Source organism: Dasypus novemcinctus, chromosome 12 (genome assembly GCF_030445035.2).
Source record: "Dasypus novemcinctus isolate mDasNov1 chromosome 12, mDasNov1.1.hap2, whole genome shotgun sequence".
Taxonomy (NCBI): domain Eukaryota; kingdom Metazoa; phylum Chordata; class Mammalia; order Cingulata; family Dasypodidae; genus Dasypus; species Dasypus novemcinctus.
In genome coordinates, this window is record NC_080684.1 from 102748265 (window position 1) to 102762408 (window position 14144).

Here is a 14144-nt window from a genome sequence, read left to right on the forward strand (position 1 = left end):
ATAATCTTTAATATACTGAATCAAAAAAAACAAACCCTAAAACTAGTTAAACTTGTACTGTGGAAAAAATAAAGATTAAAATTTCTCTTATGGGGTTAGCAAGAATATATCTGAAAGAGGTACCATCAGCCTAGGTGGGGGAGGGCAAGGGAACAGGCCCAGGCTAGCTCTTCCAGGGATAGGGCAAAGGAGGGACGCACAGCCTCAAGAGATGCAGTAGAGGGGTCCAACCACCAGTGCCCTGCAGGTCTTGGAGTTCGTAATGTATTAAACACGATTTGTATATACCAAGCTATTTGCGTGCCTGCTTTGCAATGACCTCTCCCACATCATCCATGTGACAGGTCATTATGGATTCACATATACAGTTACACCAAGGTAGATAAACATAAGTCAAAACTAGACAAAATCAAGGGGACTATGTAGAAACGAACAGATTCAAAAGTCCCACATTCAGAAAAGGAGGGAATGAAGGTGTTTTTTTTTTTATAGAAGATGTTCTGGTCTTCAGCACTTTTCAGTCTGGGAGAAGAGCTACTGTCTCTGGAGGACTTCATATTTTTTTGGTTATAATATCACGCTTGTCAAAACACCTGATAAATACATAGGCCAAAAGAGATCTCTAATGAATTATGTGTGGCCTTATCTTAGATGGTAGAACTGAGAGCATGTTCATTATGTAGACCAAAATTGCATGCATCTGCTAAAACAAAGAAGATAAAACAAGACTCAAAGTGACCTTGACAAACCGAAACATCATCTATCAAATTAAGTAAAAGAAGGCAAGATAGTGTAATCTTTATTTGTTCTTGAGTATATTTAAGAAAAAAGAGAATTAAAAATAGGCAAACAAAACTGAAAAGGATCTTGTAGGCAGAGTGGAACATTAGCTAAAAGAGGCAGAGACGTGAAATTTTTTAACCATTTTTTAAGTCAATTCATCATTGGGTTATACTATTTCTCATTCAGAGCCAACAATTTGTTTTAAATTCTGATGGTACTGGGATGATATCTTCTCCCTTCTCATCTCACTGGGAGCCTTGTGAGAATAAAACAGATGTGCAAAAAAATGCTTTGAAAGATAAAATTCAGTATATAAAGTAGTATTCTATTCCTAAAGAAGGATGCAAAAATAAATAGAATGGGACCCAGGGATGATAGAGTTAAAATTTTTTTTATAAAAGGGGTTCTGGATACAATTCAAGTAAGCAAATGTAAAGTTGTGGCATGAGATTTATTTAAGATTGCCCAACTGTTAGTATTCAGAGGAAAGCCTGTCATTAAGAGAGATGGTGGAATCTGCAGTCCCTGATGGAATAATGGCAGAGCCCAAAAAGCTAAATTTAGAAACTTCTATTATATAGATGTAGTCTGGGATAAAAACTGTCTTTACATCTGTTGACTTTAAATGAAGCATTCCAACCTTTTACTCTTGATTAATCTGAAGCACTTTTGGAACAGTTGAGGACTGCAATATTTTTACAACAAAAATGCTTTCAGTGTTTTCTACCTAAAGTGTCCCGTGTTATTTTAACCATTCAGTCACTGAGTGAAGTAGTGGGGTAAGGGATAGGGGTTAAGTTTAAGAGACTGGTTTACTGTAGTATATGACAGTGTGTTTGTTCCAGTGATAGCATTCCAGATTTTATTTTGGGATCAATCAAATCTGACAAGGAATACAATAAACCACAATTTTCTTGGTTCCTGATTAGGCATTTAAGGAAGCAGGTCCCGCTACTCACCAACATTTTGGGGGAAGAGTTATGATTGAGGGTGGTTGCATCTTTTACCATTTATAAACTGGATTAGGATTGAAACATGGATCTAGGGATTTGCTGTGATCCATTTAGCCTGCTGATTTTACAGGTTACCAGTTATTGCTATAGAACGCTGAGAAATTTACCCATAAAAATTGCACTGAAAGACCTTAAAAATATTCTATGTTGAAATGAAGAATTAACACCAGCAGATGGTCACATACACACACACACACACATCAACAAATAAAACAAACAGGGAAACAGATTTGGCCCAGTGGTTAGGGCGTCCGTCTACCACATGGGAGGTCCGCGGTTCAGGCCCTGGGCCTCCTCGACCTGTGTGGGGCTGGCCCATGCACAGTGCTGATGTGCGCAAGGAGTGCCGTGCCACGCAGGGTGTCCCAGGGGAGAGAAATAAATAAATAAATCTTTAAAAAAAACAAACAAACAAAACAAACAGACCCACAAAATACTCTTAAGTTTCAGAGGAAAATTGGCAAACCGGACATCAACTTGGGGAAGATGATGATAATGGACCACTATGCTCAAATTTTTGATTATTTAAAGATTATTTCTATTTTAGGGTCTTAAATGTTATGTCTCTTTAGGACCTTTGCATTTTAAAAGTCTCTATGACTAAACCTCTTAGAGGAAGTGAAATTTCTTATTCCATATAGTATATAATAATGGGGCTTGGGGGTGATGAAGAGGAGGGAGAAAAAAGGTGGTTTATGGGGTCTAAGTGCAAGTACAAGGTCATTGTGTGTTAATTAGGATATTCTAATATCAAATATATATATAAATTTCACATTAATAAATAATAAACATATTTACTTTGACTAGAATTTATGAGTACTTCCTTTTTGCCAGACACTGTTATAAATTTCAGAGACAATGCAATGATGAAATATAGTATTTTTAGGGGTGAAGGAATATAGGGTACCCAAGGATACTATCATCTTGATATAATCCTCAAATTTTAACTATGACTGAAAGTCTTTTGCATATTCGTCAGTGACAAATGATAAATTTGTAAACATAAACGAATACAAAAATCTCTCCTCTGATTAAATATGGCTGACTGAACATACATTTACATATCTATTCCCTTCCCACAAAAATAAAGGGACAAACTTGCAAGGCAAACTCAGAGGCCATGAAGAACAGAAGAGATAACACACAAAGGATGCCTAAATTCTGGAAGCTGGAAATAAGAGAGACGAAGAGTGAGTGGTTCAGTAGATAGTGGGGGTAGCCACTAGAAAGCCAGCCACTTTGTGTTGCAGAGCCCAGGAAGGTGCAAGTTTCTCAGAAAGTGGGGGTGAACTGGAGCATTAATTCAAAGTCCATAGGCATTAGATCCCCAACTCAATCTAATTCAACAGAGTAACTGGCCTCCCAGAGCAGTATGGGGCATACTGGACACAGGTGGGAGGAAGTCAAAGCCTGAGCACTGAAGGATGAGACCCCATCCTGCAAACCCATTCACTGTCCCCTTCCCCACTTAGCTTCCTGTATGCTGGTAGTCAAGTTTATATCTCACAGACAGGAAATTTCAAGACTTTTCTCTGAAAGAACTGAACTCAGTGAAAAGAGTACTGACTGGATGCCTTGTCATAATACACAGAGAGATGCCAGGTAATGAACCTTGCCAACACTGTGATACAGAGGTTCAAATTATTATTATTTGTAGCATCTCTCTCTCTTGAAAATATATGAGGAAATAAGAAAGATAAAAAGATCAAAGGAAAGATTAAAAAAAAACACACAAAAACCCTCACATAACTATAAAGAAAAAAAATAATACATTCAGAGAAGAAAAAGCCCTTGAAAAAATAAATGAGGGAGCGGATGTAGCTCTAGTGGTTGACTACCTGCTTTCCATGTGTAAGGTCCTGGGTTCGATCCCTGGTACCTCCTAAAAACAAGGAGATGCAACAAGAGACTCAACAAAACGGGAGTGGATGTGGCTCAAGTGACTGGGTGCCTCCCCTCCACATGGGAGATCCCAGATTCAGTTCCCAGTGTCTCCTAAAAAGAAGATGAGCAAACAGCGAGTGCAACCAATGCGGGAATGGGGTGGGGGAGAGAAAAAATAAATCTTTAAAAAAATAAAAATTAAACAAAAAAATTAAAAACAATTGGAAAAACAAACTCTCATTGGGAAGTGAATGTAGCTCAGTGGCTGAGCGCCTGCTTCCCATGTAAGAGGTCCTGGGTTCAATCCCTGGTACCTCCTTAAAAAAAAAAAAAGATAAGTTAGATGATAAAGTTTAAAAAAGCATGGAGAAATAAGGGGAAAAGGGGCAATGAGGCAGAACACAGAAAGGAGAAAAAAAGATAAAGCCAAAGGATCAATCTGAGAGATACAGTATCTAATTTACAGAAATTCCAGAAAGGGAAAACAGAAAGCAGAGGGAAGGAAATTATCATGACAAATTTTCTAAACTAAAAGACGTAAGTTTTCAGATGGAAAACTCTAGCACAATAATGAAGAGATCTATTTCAAGGTAAATATCACGGTGAAATCTCAGAACCCTAGGGAAAATGAGAAGATCCTCAAACCTTCCAAGGGAGGAAAGGGTCACATACAAAGGACTGAAAATCAGTCCTCTTAATTGCAACAATGAAAGCTAGAGGATAAGTCAGGGGCAACAACTTCAAACTATAGAGGAGAAATTATTTCAAATCTAGGGTTCAATATCCAGCTCTCAATTAAGCATGAGGGTAGTATAAGGACTTGTTCAGATATACAAGATCTCAACAAATTTACCTCCTATGCACCCTTTCTCAGGAAATTACTAAAGTTCTCTACTAAAAAAGGGCCCATACTAAGAAAGATGACAACACAGGACTCAGGAAACAGAGCATGCAATAAAGGAAAGGAGTATATGACGATGACTAAGAACAAAAGTATATGATGATGATGACACACCCCAGGACAGCAGTTATGGGAAAGCCATTCAGAATCAAAACTCTGACTGGAAAGCCAGGGTTAGAAAAGATGTGGTCCAAAGAAATAGGAAATGAAAATAAAAACATCCCAGAGAAAGGAAAAGTATTACAAGTAATAAGATCAGAGTATACTTCATGAGTATTTAAATTGAACACAGGCTCTTTGGGAAAATGGGAGTAGGGCAGGGGTGGGATGGGACGGGAGAGTGTATGTATGTGTGTAGCAAGAGGGATTAAGTGCCAAATTCCTATTTTCTATAATATAGTCAGTAGATGTCTAGAAATGAAAAAAAAAAAAGATATAAATTGCAGTAAAAGCTTATTTAGCAACAGAGAAAACTGGCAAAAATGACAACTTGTTGAAACCACCGAGAGTGAATGCTGCTGGGATCAGGAAGCAGGTCTGAGGAGGGGTGCAGTAGGGACCCTTGTTTAAAAAGCTTTACAGCACTTACATGACTGTAACCTATGGGCATGTCGTAGCAATAAAAACAAAACTTCCAAATTACCTACTTCATTTTAGGTCAAATGGGTCTAGAGGCTTTAGTTCGGAGGAATAATTCTGTGATATATAAGAATAAAAGGTAAGGCTAAAACAAGTGAAGGTGGAAGAATGAAACAAAATGAGAATAACTTCTCTGTAAGAGCAAGCTGGTAAGGGATTTCTCGTACTCACCATCTCTCTGGCTATTTCCAGCGCTTCCTGCAGGCCATAGAGCCTGCCACAGACCAGGTAGATTCCATTGGCCCAGAGAATACAACCCTCATGGACCCAAAATTCATTGCTGTCAAGAGGTAGTTCAGGGATTTGTAACTCCAGCTCAGGGCCACCTTCTGAAGTGGTGGGCACGGTGGGTTTTGAGTCCAAAGAAGTCTTTTCACTGCTGCCCTCGGTGGTTGCTTTTTTACAAGGGAGCCCCCTGGACAGTGACCGAGGGCCTCCACCACAGTCTTCCGAGCGGTGTCGCCGCTTAAACCTGGGGTGGGCAGCCAGGCTCCTCTGCTCCTTCTGCTGTTGCTGCTGCTCTTCCTCCTCCTCAGTGTCCGTCTTGGAGCCATTAGAAGCACTTTTGTGCCGTACCTTAACTTTGCTCTGCATTTCCATGGCCCTCTTAGGAGGTGGATTTTTCGGAAGAGTGGCTGCATAATCTTGGGGATAAAAGGGTCCAAAGAGGTCGCCCATGTTCCGGTAACTGGCCCACTTGCCACACAGACAGCAAACAAGGTGCCCCATAACAGAAGACTCTGTCACAACAGGTCCCTGCAGCATAAAGGATGAAGCTGGGAGCGCCTTGCTTTCTGTGCTGCTGGGTGGAGGGGTCAGTGACCTCTGACCCTTCCGACCTCTCACCAATTTGGTCTGTTCTTCTTCTTCAGCATTGATGATTGTACAAACGGCTCCAAGTTCACACTTATTTACTACATGGATATAAGGGAAAAAAGATTTGTTCTTGGCATCAGTTTTATCCAGTGGTTGGGTGGCATACTTTAGTTTGATCTCAGGTTCTTGAGGTTCTACAATGGGAACTGCTTGTTTGGTTTTCCGCTTCCTCGGCTGCCCCCCAGGCTTTCTTCTCTCCCTCCTTTGCCTCTGCTTTTTAGGCTTTGGCTCTCCGTCTGCAGAACCTTCTGGTATCTGAGAAGGCTGTGGTGGTGGTGGTGGTGGTGGTGGTGGTGGCTGCTGTTGTTTCTTTTGCTTATTCACACTACCAATGGGTCTCCCCTTCTTCTTTCCTGATGGGAAATAACCCTTTGGAGGGAAACCCTCTTGTTTGGGTGAAATTGTCACTGTATCATTCTCCTTCTCTTCAGCCTTGGGGTTTGCCTCAGGGGCCAATATGCTCCCTGGAGATACATTCTTTGAGTCAGGAAAGATGAAAGGTGCTGTCCCACCCAGGGAACCATCTGGTCTCCCTTGGTTACTACTAGGCTTCTGTGAGGTTGCGGATGTCATGGTACCAGGGGGTTCCTTTCCAGCAGCAACTGCTTCTGGATGTGCCTCTGTCTTCACTTTGTCGTCTCCACTGCAGCGCCACTCTTCTGAAGACTTTGGAAGAGACTTTTCAATGTTCAGTTCCTGATTTGTTGGACTGACTAGGTCAGATACCATCTCACCTTTTCTCTTCTCTATCTCAGCTTCTTGGACAGCAACACTCCCACCTTCGGGAGGTCCACTCTTCAAAGATAGTATGTCATCGAGAGTAACTGTGTCTCCCCCAGCCTCTGCACTGTTCGAGGATGCACTCCTCCGAATATTTGGAGATGTAATCTTCTGAACTATAGCTTCTAATTTCAATCCCCGACCTTTTCGTGGGGGCAGTATTTTGGTCTTAGCAGGGCTTGTAAGGGTAACAGCAGGGCAGTTTCTATTATCTGGACTTGGAAGGTCCTTGGAGGAATCCCTCTTAGGAAGAGACTTGATATCCTGACTGTGAGAAAGATGGGCATAGGAATTGAATGATTTTTCAGTGCCTTCTTTTGATGGGGGAAAGAGGCGCCCCTTATCTTCAGTGTTACTGTTCTTCACATCTTGTGACTGTCTTTTACTGGGAATGGGAGAGATAAAAGAACGGACACGCCTCCTCATGATTAAGGGGTTTTGAGGAGAATGATCCTCTTGACCCGGCAGCCTCAGCATAACATTACTAGGTTTGGATGACTGTGTGGACTCAGCCAGTCCATGTCCATCAGTTTCATGGGGTGGTCCATATCTTTTTTGATTGGACATTCCTGAAGGACCACTGCTTTTTGCTGGAGAAGTTTGCCGAGAAAGGTCCCAACAAGATTCTTGTAACTTCTGAGAACCATGCTTCAATTCAATGCCTTTGTTAGAGAGACCATCACTAGACATGAGACAGCGCCCAGCTTCCTGACTACTGGGGTCATGGTAAGTCCCTACTGGTGGGCCATACATCATACCATCTTTATCATTTTTCAGAGGGCTCCGTACTCTGTCAAGAAACTGCTGTTGCCTTGGGCTCTTCCGTGGTCCCTCCTGTCTGTGCTGTGCTGCTGCAATTACTCCCTGAGCAGAACTGCTGCTCCAGTCTTTATATTCTTCTTGTTGCTGTTGGTACATCTGTCTCTTATAATGGAGCTGAGAATTCAAACCCGTGTTAGGGTCCCCATAAGCATGAGCCCGAGTGTTTGTATGATAAACAGAGGCCAGGCTTTCTGAGTTGGGAGAAAAGGGAGTGTGTAAAGAACTCCTGTTGACCCTCTCTGAAAAGGTCATGTGTGGGTTCATGTGATGAGGGTCGCTCCCTGGGCCTCTGCTCCTCCCAGGGGACATCTTTAATTTTTCTGAAAAATCATGATACTGAGAAGGGGACCGACCCCTCATGCCTTCTCGGCCACCAACTCTGCCAGGGACCCGCCTCATGGGTGTGGGTCTGCTGTCCTGTTGTGGGCCATAGTCTGACATGGAATCGTGGGCTGCTGATCCAGGGCTGGCATTGCCTCGGTAAGACTCATGTTTGATGCTAGTGGGATGGCAGTGATCTCCAGATTTCTTGTTGTTGAAACTAGCTTGAGATTTGGATTGTTCAAAGTCTTCCTCTTTTATCTGCCCACTCTGAGATTTCAGCTTTGTTTCCATGGACACCAGCCCACCTGGAAGAATGACTGACTGACTTAAACTCGGATTGAGACGTTCATTCCTCCCAATTCTGGTGTCAGCACCCATGTGTCCCAGTGAGTGAGCCCCTGGGTCTCTGACAATCTGTCTCAGTGGGGAGATATCACATATCACTGATCTTCTTTCAGAGAGAGAACCCCCTGGTTCATGGGCTGATGACTGAGGCTCTATTTCAAACTTTCTGGGAATTGGATAGTCAGCCAAATTGATCTGTTTCATTTCAGGAGCTGTGCTGCTGGACTTCCTCTCCCAGGGGCCCCAGTGGGGGTTTTCTAATAGGGACCCAATGTTTTTATTCAGAAGACCCCTGCTAGCTAATTCATTGGTTTGACTAACCAAAACATTGGGCCTTGTGGCTCCTTCTAGGCCACTGGCCATCCCCTGATGCTCCTGAGCACTCCTAGAATATCTCCTGTCAGGATGGTGGTGGTAACCCTGGAGCACTTCCTGTAAGAGGCTGGGAAACTTCTCATTTCTACCCTTCCGTTCCCCATGGCCAGTGAAATCCCCCTTTTCTTGTCCTGTAGGATACTGAGGAAAACCGACATTTCGTGGCATTGCTGGCCCAAAACTATCTTTGTAACTATAGCGAAGGCTTCCAGGAGATTTGCTAGGCTCAGTTCTGCCTGTAAAACCAGGGCCCATTGCAGAGTGCCCACTCTGGCCGTTTCCCTCTCCATTATGGTTTGAGTTATTATCTCCATTCTTGTTTCCTTTGCTCCCTCCCCCTGGAGGCTCAGGCTGTGGAAGTGACGTGTGGCTGGTTTCCTTTGTCCCGCCAGTGCTAGGTGGCCTCTGAGTCGCTGCAGGATCATCCTCTTGGGAGCCTTTTTCTTGTCCACCTGTCTTTTCTACACGACCTGCCATAGCTTCCCGGGAGACAATCACCCCAACTGTCTTCTCATTGACTTTTGTGTTGCCCTCAGATGACAATGGTGTATCCTTGGCACCTGGTGAGGCAGCCTCTTCTCTTGCTGCAGGACTGCTACTGAGTCTGGGTGGTTCATTCTGAGCACCTTGTGCTGGTGAAGAGCCAGTTTTTTCTGAGGCTCCACCCTTGTAGGTGGTGTCAGAGCTGGTGCTCTGGCCACTTAACTGCCTCACTCTCTCACCTTGATCCTCAGAACTGCTGGAGCAGCCTCCATCCAGTGACTCTGCCATAGGGGACTTCAGTTGTTCTTCAGGCTGTGAGGAACCTTCGGAGTTTGTGCAGCTGTCTGCTTTCTTAGAAGTTGAGGAGGGTCTCTTGGAAGTCTTTTTCTGAGGTGTCAGGGCATCAGAAAGTAACATGTGCTGGACAGTATTGGGAAGATTGGCTACTTGCGTACTCAGGGCACTCAAGCTACTCAGCCCAGGGTCTGTCAGTCGCTTTTCTGGCACACTTTCTAGTCCAAACCCTTTGAAGCCTGCAGTATGAGAATTAGGACTGGGCATCATTGATGGGGTTGGACTGAGTTGAGGCATTAACTGTAAAATTCTGTTTCTGGAACCCATGGGCACACTGCCTTGCCCGCACTGGAGATTCTCCCCACTCTGCATGAGAGGTGACGGGGTAGAGCTACAGCTTGGAGACTGAACCACAGATGCAGCTGGAGAAGGGTTAGAAATAGGACTGAAGTTCTGGTGAAACTGCATGGGGGACCTCACAGGAACCTCAGGCTGGGTGTACTGTCCCACCTGGCTTTGGAGAGGCAGCTTGGTGGCAGCAGCATTGGTATACTGCATCACATGCTGAGGGGGATGCTGCTGCCCCTGCTGCTGCCCCTGCTGCTGCCCCTGCTGGGTCGTCCCCTGTGGAATCTTTGCCTGCTCAAAATTCTTCATAGATTGAGGCTGATAGCTATAATTTGATTGTGTTCCATAAGCCTGTGCATTAGAACCCACATTATGGCCTTCAAACTGGGAACTGGCATTCACACTGTAACTGCCTTCATAGCTCTGTCCAGACTGGCTGAAACGCTGTGGTGAAGGGAAGGAGGACGAGGAGGAGGAGGAGGCAGAAGACTGGTAGTGTTGGCCAAACTGACCCACTCTCAACTGGTAACCGGAAGCAGAGGATGGCAGAGTAGAGGGCCGCTGCATTGGCTGTAGGTGGGATGAGCCAGACGCTGGCTGACCAGTGGCTTGTGGTAGAGGTTGATGGGACTGGTAAAGCTGTTGTCTTAACTGCTGTACTTGCTGCTGCTGCTGCTGCTGGCTGGAAGCCTGCTGTTGGTACTGAGCACTCCCTGGGGAGAAAGGCCCTGTGTAATCCTGCTGATAATGAGACACACCACCAAGGGCAGAGTGCTGTGCTTGAAATTGGCCCACATGACCCTCACTCCCATACTGATTGCTAAAGCTGCTCCCCTGGGGGGGTCCATAGCTTTGCACAGGCCCAGAAGGCCTTCGCTGAGGGGGCTGCGGGGTTCCTGTTGTCACTGGGTCTTTGTTGCCTGCCATATAGTAAAAATCTCCAGCTTCTTTCCTGAAACCCTGGTAGCCTTGATGGCCAGAGGTCTCATTAGCCATTGCTGCAGCAGCAGCTGCTGCTCCTCGCCGTCCGCCACCACCACCACTGCTGCTACTGCCGCCACCACTGCCACCTCCACTCCCGAAGCTCTGGAACATCTGGGCCTGACGAGGGCTGAACTCTTCAATCCGGGATGAGCTGTGTACCTCCTGTGGGTAGCTCTGCTGGTTCCCGTGGTAACTGCTTTGCTCCCTAAAGGACTGCATACTGTTCAGCAGCACAGCAGCAGGCCAACAGCCCTCCTGGAAGCAGGGAAGAAAAGAAAGAAAAATATTAGACAAACACCTCCCCAGTACAAACTAAATCAAGCCTAGATTATGGAGGGGATAAATCAAATGCCCAGAATGAAGGTGACTGGTTTGAATTTCCTCTCCTTTTAGTTCTTTTCCTATACATTTTGGAAAATGCTAGGCAGACAAATGGCCTAAAAAGTGGGGTAAGAGTCTATGGTAGAAGGGGGAAAAAAACACTCCCCATAAATGCAAATTCATAACAGCAAAAACCTCATATTAGATAAATGACCCCCTAAATTTAACTGGATTAAAAAATACAAGGCTGTGTCAATGAAAAACAGCAATTTTCAAAACAGTCTTCCAGTTACTATGGGGGAGGGGAGTGAGAAAAACACTTTCGTTTATTTGCATTTGTGTATTAGAATGATCACTGAATTGGGAGTCCCAAATGATGCTGAGGCAGTCAACCTACCACTGTTGCTCAACACTGAAACACCCCCCACCCTGCCCCAACTTTGAAAAACGGGATTGGTCTGAGAACAGAAGTCAGTCCCTTACGTCCAAATGCTCATTATTGCAAGTTTGCTGTAATTACCCACTGCGTATGATGACTGGCAATCCCAGAACGCTCATGCCCTATCATACTGCAGTCACCCACACATATGTTAGGGTCAACCACATAATTGTGTTCAAGGTACCCTTCCCAACTACGCACCCCAATTCCCAAGTACAAAAGGGGTAGGCAGCATAAGCCAGAGTATAGCAGTGACTGTTCTATCACATTCCTCCTGGAGGTCTGCAAGAAATGCCAGCACTTTTAACTTCCACGTGGTTTTTATTTGCCATTCTAATTGCATTCACAAAAACATTATTGGCCATTGCTCTGAAAGAAGGAACTGAAAAGTCACTTTGGAGAAGAGTAAAAGATACTGAAAAAGAAAAAATTATCCAGCTTAGGACCTAGACCCTTCCCAAAGTCATCTGACTGAGCCAACCCTCTGCATTACCTTTGCTAATGCAGCCTCTTCTTAAGAATTTAAGAGCAGATTTTATTTCACCCTTTGCCTAGGCCTGTCTCTTTCAAAGAGTCAGAGGTGAATAGGATAAAGCCAAACTGCTCCAAAATGACTTTAAAATCAAAATTAAAAAAAAAAGAACTTATGAAACACATATGGCAAAGGGTACATATTACTAATACACAATGCTTTCTCCTACAATGCTTAATGAAGCTATTAATAGTTTAGTTCCCTTGCAGAGGAAGCAGAAAATGGAGTTGCCTGCAGGTAAATCGGTGATCCTCTTAAGAGGTCAGTCAGATTTTGTTCTTATTTCAAAAGCCTGCAGTGGCCTCCCCCCTCATTCAGGCAGAGCCAATCTTGGAAGCTCTGTCCCCTCACTGCCATTATCTCTCTGACCTCATCCCCTACCACTGGCTCTGCTCTAGTCAGCGGTCTCCTTGCTCCTGGAATAGGCCAACTGCTTTTCTACTTAGGAACTTTGCTCTCCCCTGTGATGCTCTTTGCCCATAGCCATTTGGCTTCCTCCCTCACCTTCTAGTCACCTGATTGTTGAAAACAGAATATGATCTAAAAGCAGAGTTGGAGAATGCTGAAGACCTTCCTGTACAACCCTTAGGGTCCAGTACCCAAGGGGAAAAACCCAACTCAGGTCCACATGAGAACTGTGAGGAAAGATTTCAGAGAATAAACACGGGTCACAATGGAAGACGGTGAGTAACCCTAAACTTTAAGTTCACTTAGAGAGTCACAAGACCCAAAGCCATCTTTAAACATTCAAGTACAAATAATCTCAGAATCTAAAGAAGAGTGCTTCTTACCCCTCAAAATGCCTCTACCACAGACCATTTTCTTTGCTCTAATGAATCTGCTGGGGCAACAGATAACTAGCTATCCAAGTGCTGATTATAACACCTGATATTGTTTCCAGCACTTTACATGCATCAACTCATTTAATCCTCAAAACAACATCAATTATCCTCATTTTACAGACCAGGAAACCAAAACACAGAGTTGATGCAGTTCCTGAGCAGCAGGGCTGAGGGCCAAGCTTGGCAGCCTGCCTCTGCAGGCTAAGTTGTGAATACTCCCCGACCCAGAGGCTCTACGGCCCAGTAGGTTGACAGCTGCGACACTCATCCTGCCAGAGGTCAGCCTTGCAAGTGGCTTCCTCACCTATTCCCCTTCCCCAATTCTCTCACAAGTCACCCCACTCTGTCCCTAGATCTCTCATCCCAATCTCTGTTCTAGTTCTTCTTCAAGTCAGTGGCCTTCTCTAGATCATAGAAAACCAATGAGGTAAACTGAACAAAAAGACTAATCTAGCAGTTTAATCAAAAGATCCCTCTGGGAAGCAGATTTGGCCCAATGGATAGGATGTCTGCCTACCACATGGGAGGTCCAAGGTTCAAACCCAGGGCCTCCTGACTCGTGTGGTGAGCTGGCCCATGTGCAGTGCTGATGTGTGCAAGGAGTACCGTTCCACGCAGGGGTGTCCCCCATGTAGGGGAGCCCCACGCGTAAGGAGTGCGCCCCGTAAGGAGAGCTGCCCCATGTGAAAAAAGTGCAGCCTGCCAAGGAATGGCGCCACACACATGGAGAGCTGATGCAGCAAGGTGCCGCAACAAAATGAGATTTCAGGTGTTGCTGTCAAGAATAGAAGAGGACAAAGAAGAACACACAGCGAATGGACACAGAGAGCAGACAATTGGGGTGGGGAAAGGGAGAAGAAAAAAAAAATCTTAAAAAAAAAAAAGGTTCCTCAAGAGACAATTTCTCTATAAATATATACTTTACATGTTGTTTAGTTAATCCTTCTGTAAATAAAACCAGGTTCTGAAGATTTGAGTATATAAACAACGTTGCCACCTTGCTCAACATTTTCTCTAACAGGAGCCATTAAGAGCTAAATAAATCTGGCCTCAAACTGCCTGGTTGCTGGAAGAACCCATATCTGGATACAGAAAACAGATTTGAGTGCCACAATTCCTTCTGAGGTCTGTTCTCAGCCCCTTCCCTATAGATTCTGCG

General features: G+C 44.4%; 1 protein-coding gene across 9 annotated transcripts in view; it reads right to left on the minus strand.

The window, feature by feature from the left end:
• TCF20 (transcription factor 20) overlaps window positions 1–14144 on the minus strand; it is a 210782-nt gene that overhangs the window by 51756 nt on the left and 144882 nt on the right. For all 9 annotated transcript variants that reach the window (XM_071219085.1, XM_058308873.2, XM_071219086.1 and 6 more), the window contains exon 2: window positions 5392–11106. In XM_071219085.1, the coding sequence (XP_071075186.1) occupies window positions 5392–11070 (5679 nt within the window). In that variant the 5' untranslated portion in view covers window positions 11071–11106. The remainder of the gene's footprint in view (window positions 1–5391; window positions 11107–14144) is intronic.